General features: G+C 36.0%; 2 protein-coding genes across 5 annotated transcripts; both read left to right on the top strand.

The window, feature by feature from the left end:
- The first annotated feature begins 4848 nt into the window (after positions 1-4848).
- Positions 4849-7864, top strand: LOC113057908 (probable palmitoyltransferase ZDHHC24). 2 transcript variants are annotated; one of them, XM_026225500.1, is made up of 4 exons: positions 4849-4984; positions 5218-5619; positions 5751-6028; positions 7005-7864. In XM_026225500.1, the coding sequence occupies exons 2-4, from the start codon at positions 5315-5317 to the stop codon at positions 7295-7297; spliced, it is 876 nt and encodes a 291-aa protein (XP_026081285.1). In that variant the 5' UTR covers positions 4849-4984; positions 5218-5314; the 3' UTR covers positions 7298-7864. The 2 variants fall into 2 exon arrangements, with proteins under 2 accessions (XP_026081285.1, XP_026081286.1); XM_026225501.1 differs by having other exon boundaries at positions 4861-4984; positions 5255-5619.
- A 780-nt stretch (positions 7865-8644) lies between these two features.
- On the top strand, positions 8645-24197 carry LOC113057907 (sodium/potassium/calcium exchanger 3-like). Of its 3 annotated transcripts, none has more exons than XM_026225498.1 (18): positions 8645-8736; positions 8912-9167; positions 13935-14030; positions 16895-16971; positions 17792-17866; positions 17953-18037; positions 18114-18217; positions 18295-18369; positions 18461-18486; positions 18579-18632; positions 18804-18946; positions 19038-19123; positions 20360-20636; positions 21779-21945; positions 22050-22164; positions 22286-22398; positions 22931-22996; positions 23118-24197. In XM_026225498.1, the coding sequence occupies exons 2-18, from the start codon at positions 9002-9004 to the stop codon at positions 23226-23228; spliced, it is 1836 nt and encodes a 611-aa protein (XP_026081283.1). In that variant the 5' UTR covers positions 8645-8736; positions 8912-9001; the 3' UTR covers positions 23229-24197. The 3 variants fall into 3 exon arrangements, with proteins under 3 accessions (XP_026081283.1, XP_026081281.1, XP_026081282.1); XM_026225496.1 differs by having other exon boundaries at positions 19038-19204; XM_026225497.1 differs by having other exon boundaries at positions 8662-8736; positions 8980-9167; positions 19038-19204.
- The last annotated feature ends 439 nt before the right edge of the window (positions 24198-24636 follow it).

Below are 24636 nucleotides of genomic sequence, written 5' to 3'. Positions count from 1 at the left end.
AAAATCATATATGTACCAAATAAATATTAGAGGAACATTAAGATTATGCATATTAATTTATGAGTATGAGTTGGAAACAAAAATGTACATTTATGGCATTTATGTCTTTTAATGGGCAAATAAAATAAGTTATAAATAAAATTATTTTATCATAAAACATATGATAAAATAATTAAATAAATAATTTACCAGTATATGAATTACAAATAATAATAATAATGATAATAATGGCACAAACATGTATCTAAACAAGCAGAAAAGCAAACAAATAAATAAAAATACTATTGTATTATATATTATCAAATAATGAAATAATATAAAATTAATGTATATAAGGGGATTGTGTATATTACTTTACTAGTGCATTAATTTGGAATAAAAATGCTACATAAATTACAAATAAAATGAAATGATATGATAAAATTAATGAATAAAAAATTTATTTACAAGTAAATGAGAAAAATTAAATAAAAATGCTTATTTATGACACTTACATGTCCCTAAACAGTCAGGAAAAACCTGACAGATTCACTGATGATATAAGATAGGTTAGTGGTTAGTGTCCAGACATGGCTTGTGATTTTGACTAGTTGGTGTCTCATGGGCTGAATGCTAGCAGAAGAAAGGTTGCAACCCCCTTCATCCACTCCTAGCCTAACCTTTGATTCCTGGGTAAGCAGGGTTGTGTTGAGTGTGTGAGAACAATAGGAAGACACTGGTCTTAATGGTGGACCTCCCCAAAGCAGTGTCTTCTCAACAATAGGACACAGGGACACCCACAGCGATCTGAGCAGAAGCCACAGACGCCTCAGTGTGTGTCCGAGATTCAGAGAGAAGGCGAGACATGAGGAGTTCATAAGATTTCATGGTTATGATCTATTCCTGCACAGATTATTGCCTTCTTTAGAAATCGGCTCACGGCAGATTCTGCTGTATGTTGATGATGGATGACTATGGCTTTCTAAATATCTAAAGAGTCTGGCTATGTGTATTCAGTTCTTAGCATTACAAGGGTGTGAATGTGGATTTGTAGGGTGTGAAGATGCGTTCTGCAGGTCATCAGTTGGCCAGCTGTGAACGCAGACTGTGTGTGTGTGTGTGTGTGGTGGGGTTGGGGAAAAAGTTTGTCAAATTCAGTTCAGTTATTCTGATTAGTTCCATTTATCTTAAATACATAGCAACATTAAGCAATATATTGATAATTACAATGTTTATTAAGCACATTTAAATTAAAATAGAAAACTGTTACTTTATATTGCACTAATATTTCACAATATCACTCTTTTTAACGTTTTTATTATTATTATTAAAATAAATGCAGCCTTGTTTAGCAATAGACTTCTTTAAAAACACTTACTGACCCCAAACCTTTGAACACTAGTGTGCAATAAAATAAATAATAAATGTAATAAATCTTAAATAAATAATGCCATAAAGTTATTTATAGTTTATGAATAAAAATGTATATATGTAATTAAATTCAAACTGTATAATTATGTTCTGGCCCTTTTAAGCTTCACACCTTTTTGTTTTTGCAAGTTCATTTTAAACATGCATGTGTTGCAACAATGCTTAAAAGAAAAAAATTCATAGGTCATAAAAATAATCAGCATGCTCAAGAATGGCAACATGCTGTTTAAACCAGTACAACATTTCACTCCACATGGACATGTCACTTCCAAAACATATCAACTAAACGCAGATAATATTTTATTTCATAAGCATTCAAATGGCTGCTTTAAACATCTGATGGAGGTTTTGTTCCACTTGTCAAAAAGCTGGCATGTGATTGGCTGGAGAGTGGAAGCTGCCCTGTTGGCATGGCAGCGGCCGAACAGACCAGGCCATGTTGTTTACACAGTGGCCAGCTCTTTATTGCCTGTCTGTGCCTGCGCGTCTCCGTTAGTGTCCCTCCGTCTCCTTTCACAAGGGCTCGGGTAAATATGCCTGTTCAAATAGCCATCACTCAGAGGCAGTGACAGGCCTGTACTCCTTCCCGTAGCACCCCCTCTTCCCCCGAACCCCCACTCATGCCCCTCGTTTCAGGCCACGCTCCCCATCTGAATGAGAAAACGCTCAAACTCTTGCTACATTTAAACTAATGGCAAAGAATTCAGGTTAAACACTTTCATTCCCTATATGACATAACTAATACATGAATTTAGATAAATTAAATGCTTTACTGTTTTAGGAAAATGAAACCATTTTAGGTATGTGCTTAGAATAAAATCTATAACATGGCTTCTCTCATTTAACATCATCCACTAGTCATCTCCTCTATTATTCTCTCTTCGTCTCTGGATCCACCTGTGTTTGCAGAGTGACAGTGGTGTGGTTCTTTCAGGACAGTCAGATAAGCTACCAGCAAATAACAAAAAAAGATGAGGGACACCCAGCATCTATTTATCCCTTTCTTTTCTCTTTCATCCCTTTGTAATCTGATTCCTCTATTCATTGCTCGGCCTTGTGGCTCTCTGGCTGGTCTGAATCTGCTGTTTAGGGCGTGCACCTTGCTCATTTTCTGAAAGCATCGAGTTATTGCAGCTTCTGTCCAGCGTATTCATCCATTGTTGGTTTCCCCTTTCCATTGTTTCCCATTTATGATCTAGTTTCTGGTTTAATCTAGAAGTGGTCAAACTCATAATCAGACTCCACTATCTCATCTGTGGCTGCAGGATGGTTCTTCTGTGCTAGATTTTCCTCCTCTGAACCAGAGGGTTGATCTGGATAAAAAAAAATTAAAAAAAAAAAAAAAAAAACTATAAAACCTATGCTGATTGCAAATAATAAAATTTCACTAACTCAAGGTGACTAATATAATGCTGAATAGATAGATAGATAGATAGATAGATAGATAGATAGATAGATAGATAGATAGATAGATAGATAGATAGATAGATAGATAGATAGATAGATAGATAATCTTTAGAGATTATTAGAGAGATACGAATTCAGAAAGGTTAGTTAAACACAAATTCCCTTACTACAGAATGATGTAAAAGAGCAGTTTATGTCGTTGTTCCAAACTTGTACTTTGTAAAAGGCATAATGACAACCACCATTCACTTTCATTGCATCTTTTTTACTAAGCTATGGAGGTCTTTCATTTCACATAACCACATCTTCTACAGATGATACTACTTTAAGAGGTATCAAATAACATGAGGGTGAGTAAATAATTACAGAATAGTCAGTTATGTGTGAATCATCACTGTAATATTTTTTACAGCCTTTGTGGACAGACGATAGCGCCCTCTCATGGGTTTTAAAGGTAAGGGGGAGAACTGGAACAAAGTTTACATCACGGAAAATTTGCGCCACAAAACCTCGACATCACAAACTAAATTATTCTAAATAGAAAACGTAAAAGTAAAATAATAACTGAGTAAAATCATTTTAAAAATAAACCGATCTGGGACTGGTACTGGGACGAAATTAATAAAATAAAGTGCAAAGTGATCACACGAGCACTCAGAGATTGTCGTATTCCTTCCTTTGGTGACTGTCATGGCTCTCCTCCTCACTCTTTGTAAAGGATGTCATGTTAAACTCGCTCTGAATGGCTGTCTGCTTTCTCTCAGACAACAGTGCGGATTATGAGATTAGGGATTATTCTTTGAGATTGGGGTCAAAAGGAAAGGGGTGGTCAAAGGAAAATTGTGGTTGTCTGTGTTTAAAGATTACGTCTTACTATTACTAACATCAAGGCTTTGACATTTCACTATATTTTACAACTTTAGATTATTTCAGAGAAAACCGCTGCTGCGACATCATCACACTTCAGAAAGAGCATTCTTCAAATTACAGTTAATTATCTGAAATCTGTTCTTCAAATCCAATTTATCACGTTATACATATTTTTACAATAGTTTTTGAATAAAAAAACTGAAGAAAATGAAAATGTTAACATCCCTAGTTTCAATTTATGTGTGCATGCATTTACGTATTTAGCTGCAAAGACTTTAAGGCATATGTCTATAGCCTACCGACTTTCATAAAATAAAATCACTGGAGTAAACCTTGTGATTATTAGACACGGGCTCCCCTGCTTGTTAAGCGATCCAGTTCTCAGGTAGGGAGGGCCAAATGACTCAAAATTAAATAATTAAATAAATGTTTAAATATATAAATAAAACGTTAAATACATAATGAAATATTTAAACACATAAATAATTTCATAAATAAAAATTAATTATTTTATGTATTCATTCATTTCTTTATGTACTTATTTATTAATTAATTCATTTATGTACTAATTTATTTATGTATTTATTCATTTATTGGTTTATGTATTTATTCATTAATTCATTTATTTCTCCCCTCCACGTTTCATTTCCAGGGTTAGGGATGTGGGCATGTCACTTAGTGTGCAGTGTCACCTTTTAAAACTCAATTTCTTTGGTCCTTTTTCTTGATTTTCGCATCACGAGCTATGGCTGAGGATGGTACAGTAAAATATATATTTTGTTTTACTTGTATTAAAATAATGTCATAGTCAACGTTTTGATTGATAACTTCACCTGCAAGAGTAAACAACAGATCTTTTACTGTACCATATCCTCAGCCATAGCTTGTTTCGAAAACCGTAACCCTGAAAATGAAATGTGGAGGTATGAAATAAATGAATAAATAAATAAATGAACGAATAAATAAATAAAGACATGAATGGATAAAAAAAAATATTTATTTCGGAATTTATGCATAAATTTATGTATTTAATTATTTCAATATGTATTTCACAATTTATTTCAACATTTATTTACATTTGGAGTAATTTGGCACGCCATAGTTTCTGTACAATCACCTTATTTCCGGGAACATGGAACTCTTGTAGAGTGTCATTTGTGTTAGAGGGACCGATTCAGTTGCAACACACATATACATCAGTGCCATAGACAGTAAAAGAAGTGTTAAAGACAGCAGCCAGCAGGGTATCATTGGTTCTGCATTTATCGTCGAAAATATACTCTGAATGGAATGACAGGTCGGTATGCATTAATAAAAGGAAATCGTAGCAGTGTTTTATAATTTTTAATCGCTAGCTGCTGTCAGTGTGACTGGAACATTCAGTCTTATCTGTCAGAGTTTGTAATGTCTGTTACTAGTAAGCTTACTTATTTGTAACAGCTTCTATAAATGTCGTTAAACCAGCAGACTTTTGAAATATTTTTTTAATGCTTCTCTCAATTTGCCATCTTTTTTTATGTTTGTGTTCAGATTCAAGCAAACGTGAATCGAGTGGCTTTACATTTAGGAAACAGGTTGATCAGGTAACGTTAGAGTCTCACGCAGCAGATGATTCAAAGCTGAAAAAATGGCCAGGTTCATGAGTAGACTGTGGTGTAAGTTGGAGTCGTCCGGTCGTCATCTGCCCATCGTTCTGAACGCTGTGCTGGTGTTCTCCATCACTGCTGAGGTTAGTTATTTGGTGCTGGTCGAGGCTCCCCTTGAGCCAGAACAGAAGAAGACTGAGTGGTCCAGTATGTGGAAGGCCATGCATCTCTTCGCTCAGTACTTCATGTTGGGAAATATAACCTGGAATGCCTCTCTGTTTGTCAAAACTAACCCCAGTATTCGCGGAGTGTTTCTTGGAGGCGATGCATTGGGTCAAGGGTGGAGGTAATTGGTTTGTTTTGATTTTACAGTGTTTATATAGCATTTATTTCTGCTTCTAAATCTCTGTTTGACATTTTGTGGCATTCATGAATTCAAGTAATGAAATAATTAGATATTTTGTTCTTTTATTATAGGTACTGTTACAACTGTGAGACACACACTCCTCCTCGGTGCTCACACTGCTACGATTGCAATGTGTGTGTACTGCGGCGTGATCACCACTGTGTGTTTTTTGGCCAGTGTGTGGGTTTCTACAATTACCGGTATTTCCTGACCTGTCTGCTCTTCATGTGGGCAGGGCTGCTCTATGCAGTATTCATGAATGCTGAGGTTTTCATTGTCATCCTGAAGGAGGGTGTAACATTTCACAGTGTCTTGCTCTTGCTTATGCCCTGGATAATGCTCGTCTCTGGTACGTATGAAATTTCTTATCAGTGTCTGCTCTGAGAAATGCGTAATGTCATGAGAAATCAAACTTTCCTCCATCTTTTGAAATGAGAGTTGAATGTGCTGTGAATATTCTGCACATTTTCTAAGTCAAATTTAACTACATAGTCAAAATCTCAACAATGATGAAGGGCTTGTGCAGCTCTGGCTTCACATATTCCACATTTGTTTTTTATACTATACGTGTTGTGGTGCCCTGCAAAACTAAATACTATTTGTATAGTGCTGATTTTAATATGGTGATATTATCTTGGCTGGCCTTTTTCTTTATGTGTTGCTCATTTATGTCATTTTGGATAAAAGTATCTGCTAAATGAAAAACTGAAAATAACATAGAGGAGGATGTTTTGAAAATGCATGTTTTTGTGTGTTTTTATAGACTTTGGAGTTGATATTTTTTTTGTTTGAGGGGGGTAGAATTGAATATTTATATTCAGCAAGGATGCATTAAATTGATCAACACAGTAAAGACATTTATAATATGTAACAAAAGATTTATTTTGTAAATAAATGCTTTCTGTTCATTTTTTTTTTTTTTTTGCTTTGCCATCACAGAAATAAATTACATTTTATATATATATGTGTGTGTGTGTGTATATGTATGTATGTATATATTATATATATGTGTGTATATGTATATATGTGTGTGTATATATATATATATATATATGTGTGTGTGTGTGTGTGTATCTATATATATATATATATATATATATATATATATATATATATATATATAGACAATTGTAATAATATTGCACAGTATTACAGTTATGAAAAAGTCTTATTGACCCCATATTTTTGAATAGCTGCAGCAACAACAACAAAAGTTAAATTCTAAAATTATGATTTTTAGCTAAAAATTTAATTAAACTTAAATGTATTGTATGACCCCTTTTAAATTGTCACACAAATACCCATCTGTTTTTCTTCCATCACAGGACAAGTGACGGCACGAGCGTTTGCTTTTGCATTCATTGCCGACACTTGTGTAGTGGGCTTCCTATTGGTTGCTGCCTTCCTCTTTTTTCATGTGATTCTGATGCTGAGGGGACAGACAACACGTGAGTGGTACTCCACACGGAAGCCTTACAACCTGGGAGCAGTGGCTAACATCAGGGAATGCTTGGGCAAGTACTGGTACATCTGCTGGCTCTGTCCTTTGATACCTTCCCCGCTGCCTGGAGACGGCATAAACTTCAAGGTGACTGGTTCGCTTGAGCCCATGAAGTAGGATGTGCACTGATAGATACTTTCTCCTTGCAATTTTAATACATTTGCCCAGCTGATGCAGAATGAAGTTGTTGATCCTGAAGCAGCAGTTGCTCACACCAAACAATTAGCAGCTCTTACCAGCTCTTTTTTTTTTAATCTGAAGAACCAGCAGGATTTCGGATTTCACTTTACAGTTTGTTTTTGTTCATTACAGCACTCTTATGGTTAATTGGTGTTAATTTGGTGTATGTAAAGTACATAATTTGAAATATTTTATGCATTTTTTTTCTCCCTTGTTCTGTTGTGCAGTCTTTGCATTCGTAAAGCTAAACAAAATTTGGAAGGGGATGTATTTTTTCTGATTGAATTGGTCATACAGTCATTGATGTGCCAAATATCTGTTCAAACAAATGTGAATGTGCTATATGCCAAGCTGTCTTTTTCGTTTGTCCTGAGTTATAAAACATCTTTTTTTTTTTAATGATTGAACTGAATATTTTTTATCTCAAGTCTTATGTTTATATTTGTTATTTTGAATCTGTACCAATTTTAATAATCTTTATTTACAATAAATGCCATTTGGTTTAATTAATTGTTATCCAATGCAGTGATATTCATTTTTAGATATATCTTAAAAGGATCACCCAAAAACGAGAATTTGATGAAAATGTACTATATTTCAGGTCATCCAAGATATAGATGAGTCTGTTTCTTCATCAGAACAGATTTGGTGAAATTTAGAATTGCTTGCTCACCAATGGGGATCCTCTGCAGTGAATGGGTGCCGTTAGAATGCGAGACCAAACAGCTGTTAAAAACATCACAAATAATCCACACGACTCCAGTCCATCAATTAACATGTGAATCAAAAAGAGCTGTGTTTGTGAAAAGCAAATCCATTTACTAATTGCAGTTGTGTGGTTTTTCATTTTTGAGTGAACTGTTCCTTTAAATGTCCAAATTGTATTATTGACTGTTTCCATGAATGTTGTCATCCTTTCAGAAACAACAAATATTTTATCAGTAACCACAAAACATACTTTCGCCCCTAATATGTGAAAGGTTGCCAAATTTAGCCTAAACTGAGCTATAACTTCTACTATTATTATTACTTTTTAATTGTCAGTTAACTGAGTATAACAGAGACAATTGCAGAATCACTTTTAGAGTTACTAGTACTGCTTTTGCCCATGAGGATAAAATAATAATAACACGATCAAAGTAATTTTAAGAGTTTCTTGCCCCATTCTGTACCCTATTAAGTACTCCAAATATTTTTGAGGTCGGTACATCTAGCCTTGAAACAATCAACTGGGTTGATTTCCCCCAGCTGGATAAGTGTGGTGTTATTATTGTGAACCCTGGATGAGGGCGCAGTTGTGAGTTTGAGTGACGGAGACGAGCGCCTTGTGTGGAGGGAGGAGAGCGCGCGAGAAACGGACACGGATGGAGATGGAGGTGGGTGTGATTAGAATGCATAAGCTGAGACACAATACGTGAAAACATTTGAATATTTCTATTCTTTTCCTGCTCTGCGACATTTAAGAAATTTTCGTTGCAGCTTTATATTACTGAAATTCCTGAAGGGGTTCACTGTGGTTACGTGAAAGATGATTGTGTATCTTTATTGAAGCGATAGGATGCTGAGGCGACAGACGTATGACTGAACTTAAGCAAGCTGGTCCACCGTATGTTGAAAAGAATGCCAATATAGGTGTTGTGAATGAAAGAAGAGGGCTTCTCGCTTGGATGGACGTGTTTTGAGAGGTGTGGTGGAGGGATGAAGGCGGTGTTGGCATCCAGACGGCAGCGGCTCTTCTATCGGCTCTTCATATGTGCAGTCGGGCTCATCGCAGTCACCTGCTTCGCTCAAATTCTTCATGTAACAGGTGTGTTTATTCATTACCATAAGTCTTTCCGCTGCTAATTTTGATAAATATTTTTTTAAATGTTTGTGGGGAATTCCCGTTTTACTGCGGTGCATTATATAGGCTGAATATCATCCTTTTGAGTGTTTTTCATTGTCGTGGAGATGTGGAACATTCTTGATTAATTGACGAGTTTCTCGTCATTATGACATATTAATGCGTTTAAGTTATGCAATATGTCTGTGAATCAACCACATGAGCAGCAATAGTAGCGTGCATGATCAAAACAAATTATTAGATCCACTACTTTCAAGAAACAAAATTACGAATTTCAATTAATCAGACAGCAAAATAAATCAGAAATTGAGGTAACAAGAATAATATAAGTGAATATTTGTCACTTCATTGCATATTTACATATAGCAAAAAAGAAGAAAAAAAATATATATATATAATGTCTTTTGGGTGTTTGAGGTGCCAACATACAATCAAAGTCCTTCTATAGTCTTTGTTACAATTCATTTGTGGAAAAAAAAAATCTAAATTGGTTACAAAATTACAGTGTCAGAAATGTACTTTAAGTTGCTGAATAGGTTGGCCACTGATAAACAGTTTCTAAAGCATCATTTTAAAATGCCAAAAGCAGTAGTGGAGGAGCAGCAGGGACTGCATGGGTGGCAGACCATGGCAGCCACATAATTGGCTGTCTGTAAAGGGCATGACTGTGACAGCTGCCTCAGCTTGACATATTTCACAGTGACCTCTCCAGAACCTTGAGAGCATTGTTACCTGGACATTACACTTGTGTCTTGGGTCTTCAATATTACTCATCCCTAAAGGTTCAAGGGTTAAATTAGCAGGGGTTTAGAAGTTCTTCAGTCATCAAAGAAGTCAATTTCGTCATATTTCATTTTTAGTGATACAAACTTTGCTTGTAATTGAAGTTCTTGCTTTGAGCACTATGGAGTTTTAAAATGCCTTTTTTTATTTATTTAAATGGTATAAAGAGACAATCTACCCAAAAGTGAAAATTCTGTCATTATTTAATCATCCTCTTGTAATTTCAAACATGGAACGACATACATTAAAAATGCATAAATACTCAGTAAAAATCAAAAGCTCTCTAATAACAGACAAAGCAATAGTGAGCTCATATTAAAACAGTTACTCACTCTTGTGTGTTTTGACATTGGATCCAATAGTTTCCACAGCATCATCTTTTAGTCTTTCTAAAAATCCTGTATTGAATTGTATTTTGTTTGCAGACGAATCCGCAGTATGAAGTGAACAAAGAACCAAGTTCTTACTGACACAGTCTGGATCTTCATTAAAAATACAGTTCATCCACTCTTTCCTAATGTTGGGATCAGAAGGATGGCAATGCAAAAACTGTATTTTTTCCCCACAACAATCTTTCTTTCTTTCTTTCTTTCTTTCTTTCTTTCTTTCTTTCTTTCTTTCTTTCTTTCTTTCTTTCTTTCTTTCTTTCAGGACAACACACATAAATCAACATTTCTGTAAATGTGCCAGGGTTAGCCAGCTGGCTAATTTTCAACTGCAGTCCTTTGACAAGATGTTTAAAATAACAACAGGAAACAACAAAACATCAGCACAATAACTCCGTAACATCAAATACCATTTCCACAATTAGCTATGCAAGCACACAAAGCGGATACACACAAACCTAGATAGATAAGATGTAAACCTGCTAGAAAAATAGTAAACATAAAGCACATCAGATGCTATTTTGAGTTAATAAAAAAAAAAAAAAATTAGTATAACAACACTATAATAACCATTCCAGACAATTAATAAAATAATAATTAAATCATCCAAACATAACCAAGCCATGCATTTGGCCGTAAGCCAGTAAGCCTAAAACAAATTTACAAAAAAATAGGTGGCAGAAGTAATACACAAAGTAAAACTGTATACAGCAGTTACTCCAGCCCATAAGCCTTTTTAAAAAGATATGTCTTTACTAAAGATTTAAAAACGTGAATAGAAGTGACTGATCGCAGGTAAAGAGGAAAAGCATGCATACGAATGCTGACCGAAATGAATGTACAATGTGACCTACTTCTGCGTCACCATTCTGTGTTGCTTATAATTTGATCTTTTCACAGTGACTTTAACTTTTCCACCTTTGTCTGTGTGAGTAATGAGTTCCTCTGGGAGGCTGAGTTTGAATGTTAAGCAGCTCCTTAAAAAAGTGCCATCGGAATCTAGAGCTGAATGAAATGAGTGTGATTTCTTTCCCTTTTTGGTAACTGGAGCTTCACTTTAATAATAGACTGTAACATCACCATGTCAAGAACAATGCAGGTTTAGATGTGGATCTACAGATACGTCAAAAACCGAAGAATCCATAAATAGATGTAGAAACTGCTCTGTACTTGAAAAATAAATAAAAAATAGCAGGCAACCAATCATTGAATTTATATATAAATCTAAAAGTAATTTTCAAATATATAGTTTACAGTTATGTGTCAATCATGTGCTCTTGAATTTTATCCATCACTACCATGCCATTGCCTATATGTCTACATTCTGTCAACATATTCTAATACGCAGCCATGTTGCCTTTTGCAGTTATATTTGGAACTGATTAGTTTGCATATGCAAATGAGAACTATCTTTGTCATTTGTTTCTTGGGTAAACCACACCACACATCCAGTTCCATACCATTCATTAGACACTGCTTTTGGATGAGGTTTCCATGGGAACTTGAGAGAAGGGAAGGAAGCATTCTGATTGCCTCAATCTTTTGCCTATTTTTAAATGAGTTGGGGTTCAAGTTTAATACAGGGTGTCCAAAACTCAGAAAATTATTATTTAAGTAATTTAATGAAAAATAATGATAATAAAAAATAATTCATAATAATTCATAATAAAAGCATTTTAGCAGACTTTTGGACCCTGCACTTGATGGTCGTAAAGATTCTCTCAACTCATGATACATTGCAATACGAATACATGCAATACGATTCACAATACTGATTTCACGATACCATCTGCATTTTAATCATGACCCAAACAAAGATTCAACGATTCATGTGCAACGAGCAGTTTTTGATTTAAATTAGATTGTATAATTTGAACACAAAAACAGAATGATCTGACTTTAACTGTGTGAAACTCAACTACATAAAACATCTGGATGAAACCACAGCAGACATGCTGAATTAAAATTCTGACAGCAGGTGGCGCTTATGGAATAGCCACAATATAGTATTTCCTTGGTTACTGCTGTAAACAAAGCAGTGCTGCACTTATAAACGCTACATTTATATGCATCATACAGAGGCAAGCCATCTAAACTTTACTGAAGACTGTCAATTCTTCTCAGACAGAGATTCATATAAACCCCCATCCCCAGTTGTATTGCGATTCGCTTAGCATCTCAACCTACTTGAATCGTCACTTTTTTTTTCTTTTTATTTATTTATTTATTTTTTGTACAGATTTTCAACCGGTTCGGGGTGCATCATTACATCCCTACTGCACTGTAATGATGGTGTAACTAAAGAGTTGTGGTTAGATATGAAATATTGGTTAATCTAATTAATAATAATTACATTAATAATTATATTAATACATTTAATAATAGTAATAATTCTATTTTAGGTATCAATTGACTTGAACATTTGTGCCAATGTTTTTTCTTTAAAGGGGGGGTGAAATGCTATTTCATGCATACTGAGTTTTTTACACTGTTAAAGAGTTGGATTCCCATGCTAAACATGGACAAAGTTTCAAAAATTAAGTTGTACGTTTGAAGGAGTATTTTTGTTCCAAAAATACTCCTTCCGGTTTGTCACAAGTTTCGGAAAGTTTTTTTCAAGTATGGCTCTGTGTGACGTTAGATGGAGCGGAATTTCCTAATATGGGTGCTAGGGCACTTCTGCCGGAAGAGCGCGCGCTCAGGTACAGCGAGGCTGAGCACAGACATTTCACTGATCAGAGCGAGAGCGTCGCGAAAAGTCACAAAAGAAGTGTGTTTTTGGTTGCCAGGGCAAGACAACCCTAGACAGATTACCAAAAAAAAAAAAAAAAACAGCATTAAGGGACCAGTGGATGGAGTTTATTTTTACAGAGCATCAACGGAGTTGTGCAAGTGTTTTTGTTTGTTCCCTGCAATTTCGAAGATGCTTGTTTTACAAACAAGGCCCAGTTTAACGGATTTGCGTATCGTTTATTTCTTAAGGATGATGCAATCCCAACGAAAAAGGGTCACGATTGTGTGTTGGAACCGCAGGCGGTGAGTAAAACTGCTTAAAATATCTCTGCCTCCTTGTTAGTGCGTCCCCTCCCATGCCGGAGACCCGGGTTCGAGCCCCGCTCGGAGCGAGTCATTGCTGCTGCTGCTCTCGTTCAGTTTCAGCCTCGGGATCTGATTCTGGATCATAAATATACGGTGAATCTGACTGTAAACCATGGTTTGTTTTGGATGATGGTTTTTCCCTCACGGTAATGTCACAGTTTCCACATGCTCTCAACGCAAAAGCCTGGCGCTTGTGTTTGTTTAGCTCCGCCCACACGTCACGCCTCCAGTCGGTCGTGTTTTTCCGGGAAAAATCGGTACAGACTATCTTTCTCTTATGAATATAATAAAACTAAAGACTTTTTGGAGTTATGAAGGATGCAGTACTACTCTATAGGTACTCAAGATTAACAGGATATTGAGTGAAAACGAGCATTTCACCCCCCCTTTAATTCAATTAATCCGTAACTAAGCTGGACCAGTTAACAAGATAAAGATGAACATGTGTTTTGTGTTTTTACAGCCCATTCCAAAGAGGATTCGGACTTGACCTGGGCCCGGCGTAAACTAACCCAGCAGATCATAGAGGAGAACCAGACATCAAGTTCACCCAGAGCTGGTGAGTGAAACCCTGAGCAGTTCTCTCTCTGATGTTCTCTCCAAATCATGCTATCTTTCCCCCTGCCTCCTCATTCTGTGAAGTGATGCAGACAGGTGCCCTCTTCATAGTCAAGCCCCCTTTGAGGCTTGTGTTTCTAAGCAACGGAATCTCTAATTTCAGAACAAAGGATAATCTGTTCTAAGCATTCAAAGTGTGCCACTTTAGAGAGATACGTCATATGTCCTTTTTTTCTTTTAATCAACTCCACAAATCACTCATCCCCAGAGGTGTTTCTCTTTTTCATCTGTTTTCTTTTTTCCTCTTCCACCAATCCATCTCACTCACTTTCTAACCTGTAGAAAAGTGTTTTTTCACCAGCACAGTTTTCAGTGCCTTGTGTAGGTTGCAACTCTTTCTGAATTTTATTCATGATAATGGGCCCTATCATACACCCGGCGCAATGAGACACAAGTCGCGGCGCAAGTGTTTTTGCTATTTTCAGTCCGGCGCCATTCGCATTTTTCCATCCAGCACAACGTCGTTTAATTAGCAAATGCATTTGCACCCATTTGTGCGCCCATGGGCGTGCTGGGCTAAAAAAGAGGTGTGTTCAGGCACATAATTATGAAATTAATGTTTTTCTTTAATACACATTGGCCACAATTATTGGCACCCCTAGAAATTCTTATGAGTATAATATCTCTGAAGTATATTCCCATTCATATTCACAATTTTGAGCACTCCATCATGATTATAAACATGAAATCATCCAGCACTGGCTTTCTGTTTAAGAGAAATATAAAAAGAAGGGAAAACAAAGCCCAAATTCCCTTAAATCATCCATCACAATGAGAAAAACCAAACAATATATTTCTGATGTGCAGCAAAAGATAACTGAGCTTCACATATTAGTGAAGTGGCTATAAGAAAAGAGCTAGAGCAGTGCCCATCAGGGCAATAACAGAAAATGTTACAAAACTGCCTGGAAGAGGACATGTGTCTATATCGTCTTAATGTGCGGTAAGAAGGAGAGTTTGAGTAGCTAAAGACTCTCCAAGGGTCACAGCTGGAGAACACAGAAATGGGTCACTGAGCTCAAAACCAAGCTTCTGTTATAGCCATTCCAGTCCTCTGACCTGAACCCTAACGGAAAATGAGAGGAGACAACTGAAGAGGAGAAGCACCAACATGGAGCTGGGAATCCAAAGGATCTGGAGTGATTCTGGATGAAGGAATGGTCTCTGATATCTTGTCAGGTGTTCTCTAACCTCAAAATTTTGACCTGTTAAACTGGCAAATGGAGGTTTCAAACATTATTGAATTGTGACCAATGTGTATTAGAGGAAAACATTTATTTCATAATGACATTTTTGTAACTTTTTTAAATAAAAGACTAAAAGGATCAACAATGCAGATGAATTTTCACAGTCTTCTCTAAACACACTGTAAATATAAAAATGTAATGAGGGATAATCATTGCATGTATTAGAATTAGGCTACCTATTTCCAATTCAGCCTATTGGTTTATTGAACATTACGCCATTTACTCATTAAGAAAATAGGGACAACCCATTCCAAAAATGCGGCCATGTGCATGGACCGTTTTTTCCGTTGTTAAAATAGCAAAAGTGGATTTGGACACGCCCTGAGTGCACCTGTGCCGTGCGCTTTACACTTTGCATTTAGATCATTAAAATAGGGCCCAATATGTTCAGTGACATTAATTATATTTTGCAGACTGCATACGATTCACTTCAATCATGTAAAACACATTTAAGGTTGTTTTTTGTAATGCAGAGAAAATAGAGCCAATGGTTATTTGCTTGCACTGTTCATACATCACAAGTTATTGTTTGAAGTTATACATTTTTTTTATTTGATACTTTCTATTCTTATCTATTATTGCTGTTTATTGAAAGTTGATTGCAATGCTTTTTGGAAAATTAATGTTTAAAAACAGCTAACTAAGATATCAGCGGTAGCGCAGGCTGAGCAGATTGATTTTAGAGGACAAATGTAATAAAATGCAATGCTCTAAAAGCTCTTGAAATCATTAAACCCCTTTAATTATTTATAAATCCTTCTGATTTATGAAATTCAATTAGAAAGTCCTTGGTAAATTGAATCTTAAATGTAACTGAGCAGCTATTAATTCCAGCTATGCATCAAGATAACAGATTTAATAGTATTGCTCAGAGGAATCAAGACAAATTTCCCGTCGCTTTTGACATTATCTAGTGGAATAGAATTTTTAAATAAGCTAATTGTATGCAAATTCTATACATTTTCAAAATGTGAGAAGTTGAAAAACAGAAAAGCTAATTGCTTTTAATCTGTGCATTTAAAGCGTGCCCTTTTTCCTGCCTGTTTATTAGACAGCTGCCCACTTTAAAGCAGTCAAGCAAGAATCGTCTTCACGCTGATTGCATCTCAAGAAGTTGTGGGCTAAAGTATTACAAGTCATCTAATTTAACTAGGCCTACTCTTCCTGGCCTCTTAGTTACCACTTAGTTACCACGGATAAAAGCTTCTTAACAACCTTAAGATAAATGGAGAGCATTGCCTTGACATGGACTACATCAGTGAAGTAAGAAAGTACAACACTATATAGATCAGTGTATTCATAGATTAAATACAGTTTACTTTGCCTTCTTTTTGTTTGTTTGTTTGTTTGTTTTTCCTCTACTACAATATACATCTGAATGTGTGGTTACACTTTACCATGTCAGCCACAATTTCTTTAGGGCCATTAGAAATGTTACGTAAATCAAAATAAGGTTTAATAGCCACTGCGCTGTCAGATGCGAAACCTTGATATTATGTGACCTTTAATGTAAGCATGATTGCATAGTTTCTCTGTGTGTGTTCACTTTTCCACCCAGCTATTCATGAATTTCCTGAGGACATCTTCACTAAGGGACAGAGGAGGCATGGGGCAATTCTACTGCATGTGTTTTGTGTAGGTATACCAAAGTACGGTGAGAAATACAGAGAACTGTGATGCAGTGATTGACTGTATAATGATAATTACAGGACTGTTCAAAAGTTTAGTTTTTAAAAATATTTTAAAGACATCTATATTTTTATTCAGCAAGGATGCATTGAACTGGTCAGATGTTACTGTAAAGAAGATCTCCATTTGAAATAAATACTGCTGAACATACGTATTATGATTTGCACAAAGCAGCTGTTTTCAACATTAATATTAATATGAAGTGTTTCTTCAGCACCAAATCAGCATATTAGAATGATTTCTGAAGGATGTGACTCTGAAGTCTGGAGTAGTGATGCTGAAAAATCAGCTTTGTCATCTGGAATAATTACATTTTAAAATATATTAAAATAAGAAATGGTTATTTTAAAGTGTAGTATTCACAGTATGCATATATAACAATGTTACCATTTTAACTGTATTTTTGATCCAGTGAATTCAGCTTTGGTGACCATTAGAGATTTTAAAAGCATTAAAAACATAACCACTCCCTCAAACGTTTGAACGGTAGTGGACATTCCGTTTTTTATTTGTTTTAGTAGAAGTTTTTGTATTTGCATTCTGGTTTCACTTGTAGAATTATAGTTTGTAATTTGATTACACAAACACATTTGTTTACTGAGTGCATAGCAAAATTCAAAATAATGATACAACTACAGCTGAAAGAACTCATTCAGTAGGGTCTTTGATAGCACTGTTATTGGTCTTGTGCTATCAAATTAGTGTTTGTAAAAGTTAAGTAATGGATTTCTGCTGAACTATCTATTGTGTGCTCTTGTGACCACAGACGGTTTACATGTTTTATGCCCTTGCTATTGTCTGCGACGTCTACTTTGTCCCCTCTCTGGAAAAAATTTGTGAGGTGAGTGCAATTTGTTCTACAGGCGGGAATCTCAGTGTTCCCGGGAAACATCAGAGCATATTCTGAGCTGGAGTTTGTATTTTCAGAATCTGCACCTCAGTGAGGATGTTGCAGGTGCCACTTTCATGGCAGCAGGAAGCTCCGCCCCTGAGCTTTTCACTTCTTTGATTGGTCAGACCTCTAGCAATGTTTCAATAAGCTGCTGGTGTAAATAAGTTGTCATTAAGATAGTGTCTCTTCTTATCAGGTGTGTTCATCACCAAGGGAGACCTGGGGTTGGGAACTATTGTGGGATCAGCGGTCTTCAACATCCTGGTCATCATCGGAGTTTGTGGAATATTTGCTGGACAGGTAGTATATGCATATTTATTACATTAAATATGCAATGTTACAGATTCTTGTTACAATCCAGCGTTCCTGCTTCACAGACCATCACTCTGACATGGTGGCCGCTCTTCCGTGACTCTATCTACTACATACTTTCTGTGTTGGCCTTGATTCTGGTAAGCGTGAGTATGACTGTATCTGTAGGTTGAATTTATAGTCAACCCTAATTTATTTTTGTGCTTGTGTGTGTGTGTGTGTGTATTTCAGATCATATATGATGAAAAAGTAATTTGGTAAGTGTACTGAAATCATCATAAAGGAGGTGTAATATTACTCATTGACATTTAAGTGTACTGGGCTTTATCATATAATATAACTGTTGCAGGTGGGAGACTATAATGCTTATATCAATGTATGGAGTTTACATCCTTATCATGAAGTGAGTATTTAACATGTTTATATATTATATACAAGAAGAGTTAAAATGTAAGTAATGTTAATGAAATTAGATTTATTGTACTATATACTGCAAATAGTATAGTGTAAATGTATTTATTTTTAATGTAATTTTCACATGATATAATATGAGTTTCTGTGTGTTCGTTTCAAGGTTTAACAGTCAGATTTGGGGCTGGGTGGAGCAGAGGTTTGGTATCCCAGGTCAGCCATGTTTGGTGAGCAGTCTGCGCAGAGATGTGTCGGTAGGAGAGGCGAGCTCACACTGTGACACCTCCATGATCCTCTTGAAGAAAGGTGTGTGTGTGGAGGGTGGAGCTGTGCAGATCATACTGAGTGTGTGTGTGCATTATAAAGTATCACATCTCTCTCTCTCTCTCTCTCTCAGGTCAGGATGCGGGTGGCCAGGACTCCCCGGTGGTGATGGTGGATGAGATGATGAGTCTACACCCTCACCAGTTCTCTTTCTCAGAGGCAAGCCTCCGTGTCATGATCACGCCCCACTTCTCCCCCCGCACTCGCCTCAGCATGGCCGGACGCATGCTCATCACTGAGGTACTGGCTAGATGCTTGCTCGCTTTGTGCATGTCTGGATGGGACAACAGCACCTCCGTTTTTCAACCAAGAATATGAATTATCAAGATTATTTGATGGATTAAAGTAAGATATTAGAGTTACAGTCTTTTCTTTATTAGTGTATCAACTTTGTCTCCATTTTGTTTTCTTAATCTTTTTTTTTTGTCTTGTTTTCCAGTAAAATATTCCAGTGTCCTTAAAACAAAATAAAATTGATTTGAGAAATAAAAATGTATAAGATATTAAGACTAGAGCAAGAGAATATACTAATGTTCAAATGTTTGGGGTTGATAAGATTTTAAAAAATGTTTTTGAAAGTGGTCTCTTATGCTCGCCATTTATTTAATCACAAATACAGTTAAAACAGTAATATTGTGAAATAAAATTACAATTTAAAATAACTGTCTTGTATTTTCATATATTTTAAAATGATGTATTCCTGCTAAATTTCAAAGCTGGATTTATGCAACATATTTTCTCTAGTCTTCAGTGTCATGTGATCCTTCAGAAATATTTTTTTATTATTATTACTAATTTCTGGTGTTGTTTCTCTTACATTTATTTTATTATTATTATTATTATTACTGTCTTGGAGAAATATTAAAGAGATTTAATTTATGGTTTCTCTGTCCTATGGGTCCTTTAATAGGACCCTTCAGCTGTAACTTCTGTAACAGGTAGGATTTGTGACTGATCCAATTCTTAGATCATCTGCTATTTCCTGTATATCCAAACGTTTACACTTCAAATGTCAGCAGTAGTATTTCTTCCTAGGTTCAGGCATCCTCAGACACCACTCCTAATTTCCATTTTTGTTGAGACCCCTTTAACCTAATGTAACCATTCTGTTGTTTGTTTGAACAAATGCTTTATTCCATCTACAGTCCTTCACATGACTTACTTGTTGGCTTGACTCTTGCAGCTCTTGCATGTCCTCTCTACGACACACTAATGGACTGTGCTTTACCTTGGTCTTGGGATGTGTTCAACAAGCTTGACTCTGAATCTCTGTCCTTCCCATTTATCGTCTAATTGAATCTCATTCATTTGAAGGGGTTCACATTGGGTCTCCTCTTCTCCAGCCCTGCAGTGTCCGACTGTACATCTCTCACATCTCACACATGTAATCAACAGAGGCAGAGACTGATTAGAAACAGGAGCCCTGGAGACAGCAGTGGCAGCGGAGCAGGGGACACTCCTGGCCAAGATGGTCCAGGCATGGAGGGGGTTCCTTGGGGTCTGGAGAACGGAGGGGCCCTTGAGAGTGAAACGCAACCCCTGGAGGAACCCAGACCGAGGGGCCAAGGAGGAGAGTTAAAACAAGTAGCAGACATAGAGGACACACAACCTAAAGATGAGGAGGAAGAAGAGGCAGATGAAGAACAACACTTCAGACCTTTTACTGTGCCAGGTGAGTGAATATTAAGGATGAATCACATGGACACAATTCTGGATCAATCCACAAGAAAATCATAAATTAAATTAACATTCATTAAATTAACATCCAAATAATTAACATTTCTTTATCATGAATATTTTTTATCAAATTATTGTAGTATATTATATGCATTTATACAGTGAAAAAAGTGTAAGTGCAGAAACAGTTGTCACTCAGAAATTGTGTGTGTGTGTGTGTGTGTGTGTGTGTGTGTGTGTGTGTGTGTGTGTGTGTGTGTGTGTGTGTGTGTGTGTGTGTGTGTGTGTGTGTGTGTGTGTGTGCATGTGGAATCTTGATGCCACTCATCCAGAATCAATTTAGAATTTGATAACTCCGCGAATCCAAAACGAATTGCATCATAAGGGGCATAAAGTCTCCCACCCCTAGTGGATATGTTTATAAATGATTCCAAAACATGATATTAAAGCATTATTCAGATTATTCAGAATAACAGGACAACACATTGAGTTTATTATGGTTCATCCATCTCCATTTTTTACCACATCCTGATTAGAAAAATGGCCCTCATTTTCGGCCCCTTAAGGACCATAATGCATTAGTCTGAGAGCCATTTCTAGGTAATGGGGGCATGCATTTTAGATTAAAGCACTAGTGCTATGATTATAGGAAAGTGATGAGAGCGCTCAAACCTCTCGGGGGTGATGCGGCTTGCAATCAAATGAACTCTATCACTGCTGAACATTCAAACATCTCACTGAAGATACATGACAATAAGGGTGAAAATTGCAATTTGAAGAGCTCAAAAGGGAAAACTTTGAAGCATTTCAATAACAAAAGGCAAATTAAAAGAGATCATGAAAACAGAAATCAAGTATCTTTGTCTGTAGAGACTATCTTTGTCCTGTTGGTGATATTTTTATGTATACTCAAAGAAAAAAATGTATAAAAGCTTTCCCTGTGGCAATATGCTTTCAAAAGGTACACAAAGGTGCATATTATTACCCTAAATGTACTTTTTGAAATGTACCACCACAGTGACAGCTTTTTGTATCTTTTGTATTTTTACATAAATGTGATACTGTCTTTGTCCTGTAGGTGGTGATAAGGGGCATAGAATGAAATGAGGTAATGATTTGAAGTACTTTTATCCACAGAGGGGCGCTGGGAGCAAGTGAAGTGGGCGCTGTCATGGCCCTTAGGCTGCCTTCTGTACTACACTGTCCCCAACTGTGTTTTGCCCCGCTGGGAGCGTTGGTTCATGGTAACCTTTGTGGCCTCTACACTCTGGATTGCCGTGTTCTCCTACCTCATGGTGTGGATGGTGAGATCAACCCTTCAACGCTCATTGTCACTGACAAAACATCTTGTGGGAATGGCTCAGTGTATGATAGGATGGGCTAATAAAACACACTGTCTTTGTTGCAGGTCACCATTATCAGTTTCACACTGGACATTCCAGATGTTGTCATGGGTATTACATTTCTAGCAGCAGGCACCAGTGTCCCAGACTGCATGGCTAGTCTCATAGTTGCCCGTCAAGGTGCTAAGATCGCCCCACTCTTCCCTCTTTCTTTCCACATATTCAGTTTTAAAAGATCAGATGAGTATGTTTGTAAAGTTGATTTGATTGGTCAGATGAATGAATGTGTCTGGTGCTGCAGGTATGGGAGACATGGCGGTGTCCAACTCGATTGGCAGCAACATCTTCGATATTCTACTGGGTCTCGGTTTCCCATGGGCACTGCGCACTCTAGTGGTTGATTATGGGTCAACTGTGAGTTTTGATTGATTTTAACTAGGGATGGGTCACAGTGGTCACTGATGTTTTCTTTCTCTGATTGTGTATCGTTCGAGAGAAAAAAGATATTAAATTAAATAAAGCAATAAGAAATTAGCAAATAAATAATGTATTTAGTAGCATATGATATAAATATATATTTATAGCAAATTATATGTATTTCAGTCAAATTTTATAATTTTCATTTAGTGTAAGTTTTTTTTTTCAGCTTTATTATTGTTAACAAGTTTAATTAATTATTAAATTCCTATTTCTTTTCATAACTTTTACAATTCATAAGATCCACTTTATTTCATCCCTAATCTTATTTTACCATTTTCTTTCCTTTTACTTTTTGCTTTTGTATCTGTTTTAGTGGCCATATTTGATGTGAAGTGTTATTTCAGTATTAGTCTTCATTAGTGTTTGTTTTCATTAGGAATAATGATCCTGATTCTGTGTGCTAAATTTGAGCGGCACCAAAAACTTCTTTTGATTCTTACAGCATTCTCTCTCACTCTTCCTCCAGGTCTTCATTAACAGTAAGGGGCTGGTGTACTCGGTGATTCTTCTCCTTGCTTCTGTTTTTCTCACTGTAAGGTCATCACATATAATTTGAAGACCCTCTTGATCTTATCTTTATGCTTTTACATATTATGTCTCATGGCATGTACGTGGCTTGTTTTCTGTCTGTCTTTGCCCGTGTATTTCTCTAGGTACTGAGCGTGCACCTGAACCACTGGAGGCTGGACCGGAGGCTAGGCCTCGGGCTTCTGTTTCTGTATGCCATCTTCCTGCTCTGCTCCATCTGCTTTGAGAAACTCTAGATCCCACTTTCCATGTTTTGCTTAGCTGTTGGGTAGATCTAGACCTAGATAATCATATTTTACCCCCAGTCACTGCCTTATTAGTAGCGGTTATTCCAGCCATGGTTTGAGGCCAGAGTAGTGAACGTTACACTGTGAAGCGTGACTCTGCTTCGGTCGGTTCTACACACGGCTTTAAGCCAGTCACCCACTCACTACACAGTGCTGCCAAACTGAAGGAGACTGTCCTTCATACTGTACCTCTGAAACATTTCTTAGCACTCAGAGCTTCTTAAAGAGTTTTAATTACAAGGTGTGATGAATTTATACAACTGGTATTAAATGTTTACAGCACACAGGAGACTTTCTCTAGGCTGGGCTTTTGCATATTTCTATTCTGAAATCTTATAGTCACAAGCAAGCGTGATATGAAGAAAAATATGTCACTGCAAAAGTGTTAATACTAAAAAGAATTCTATTAACTGTTGTTAAATTCAATTTATTGCATTACTTTGCCTTTTTTATTTTTGACTTTAGGTCTGTAAAAGTTAGTGCTTAAGGATTCAAGGATTTTCCTGTTTCAGTATAATTAAGAGCAGTTTGTTTGTTCCTTGAAAAAGAAAATATTCTGGTATTTTGGAAGGCATTTCTTGTAGTATTACTGATTAGCCAAAAACATCCCCTGTCTTTGGTAAGTGTTTACGTTCCAAACATAAATAGTTTTATATAAAGTGTACCTTAGAGGTGTCTGTTGCAGATTTTGATATGTTGTAATGAAATTACTTTTGTGCTCTACTGCACTACTATGAATATGAACATGAGAAAATAACAATCAATTAAATCTTTAACAATGTTTAGCCATTATTCACAAAGAACTGCTTTATACACAGGCGTTGTCATTTTAAATGCACCAAATGAAGAGTTTGGTATCACAATATAGTTATTATTATTATTTTTTATTTTTTTCAACCATCATATATTGCATACTGTCTACAGGTCAGATGATGAATTATAATGTATATATATATATATATATATATATATATATATATATATATATATATACAGATAGATAGATAGATAGATAGATAGATAGATAGATAGATAGACAGATTATGTTCATAATCAAAGGCTTCCACTGTTTGAGCAGAAATTATTTGGTTAATTCTTGTACAGCAGTGTTTTAATTGTTGTAAAGTTATCTGTAAAGTTATTTTAGACATTTGACATCTTATTCTGATTATATGTGCTTATGTTTTAGTTCTGTTGTATATTTATTTTTTTAAAGACATGTATTTAAGTAAGACCCACACTGATTTGTTTTTTTTTTTTCTGTGTGGTTTGCAACTCTCTACTAATGAGCAAAATGTAAATTATTTAATTTGTCTAGAAGATTTTCATCTTACCACTCGCAATAAAGAGTGTTAAT

The sequence above is a fragment of the Carassius auratus genome, chromosome 39, assembly GCF_003368295.1.
Source record: "Carassius auratus strain Wakin chromosome 39, ASM336829v1, whole genome shotgun sequence".
Classification (NCBI taxonomy): domain Eukaryota; kingdom Metazoa; phylum Chordata; class Actinopteri; order Cypriniformes; family Cyprinidae; genus Carassius; species Carassius auratus.
The sequence above is the reverse complement of the archived record's forward strand: the minus strand, read 5'-3'. Positions and strand labels throughout refer to the sequence as shown.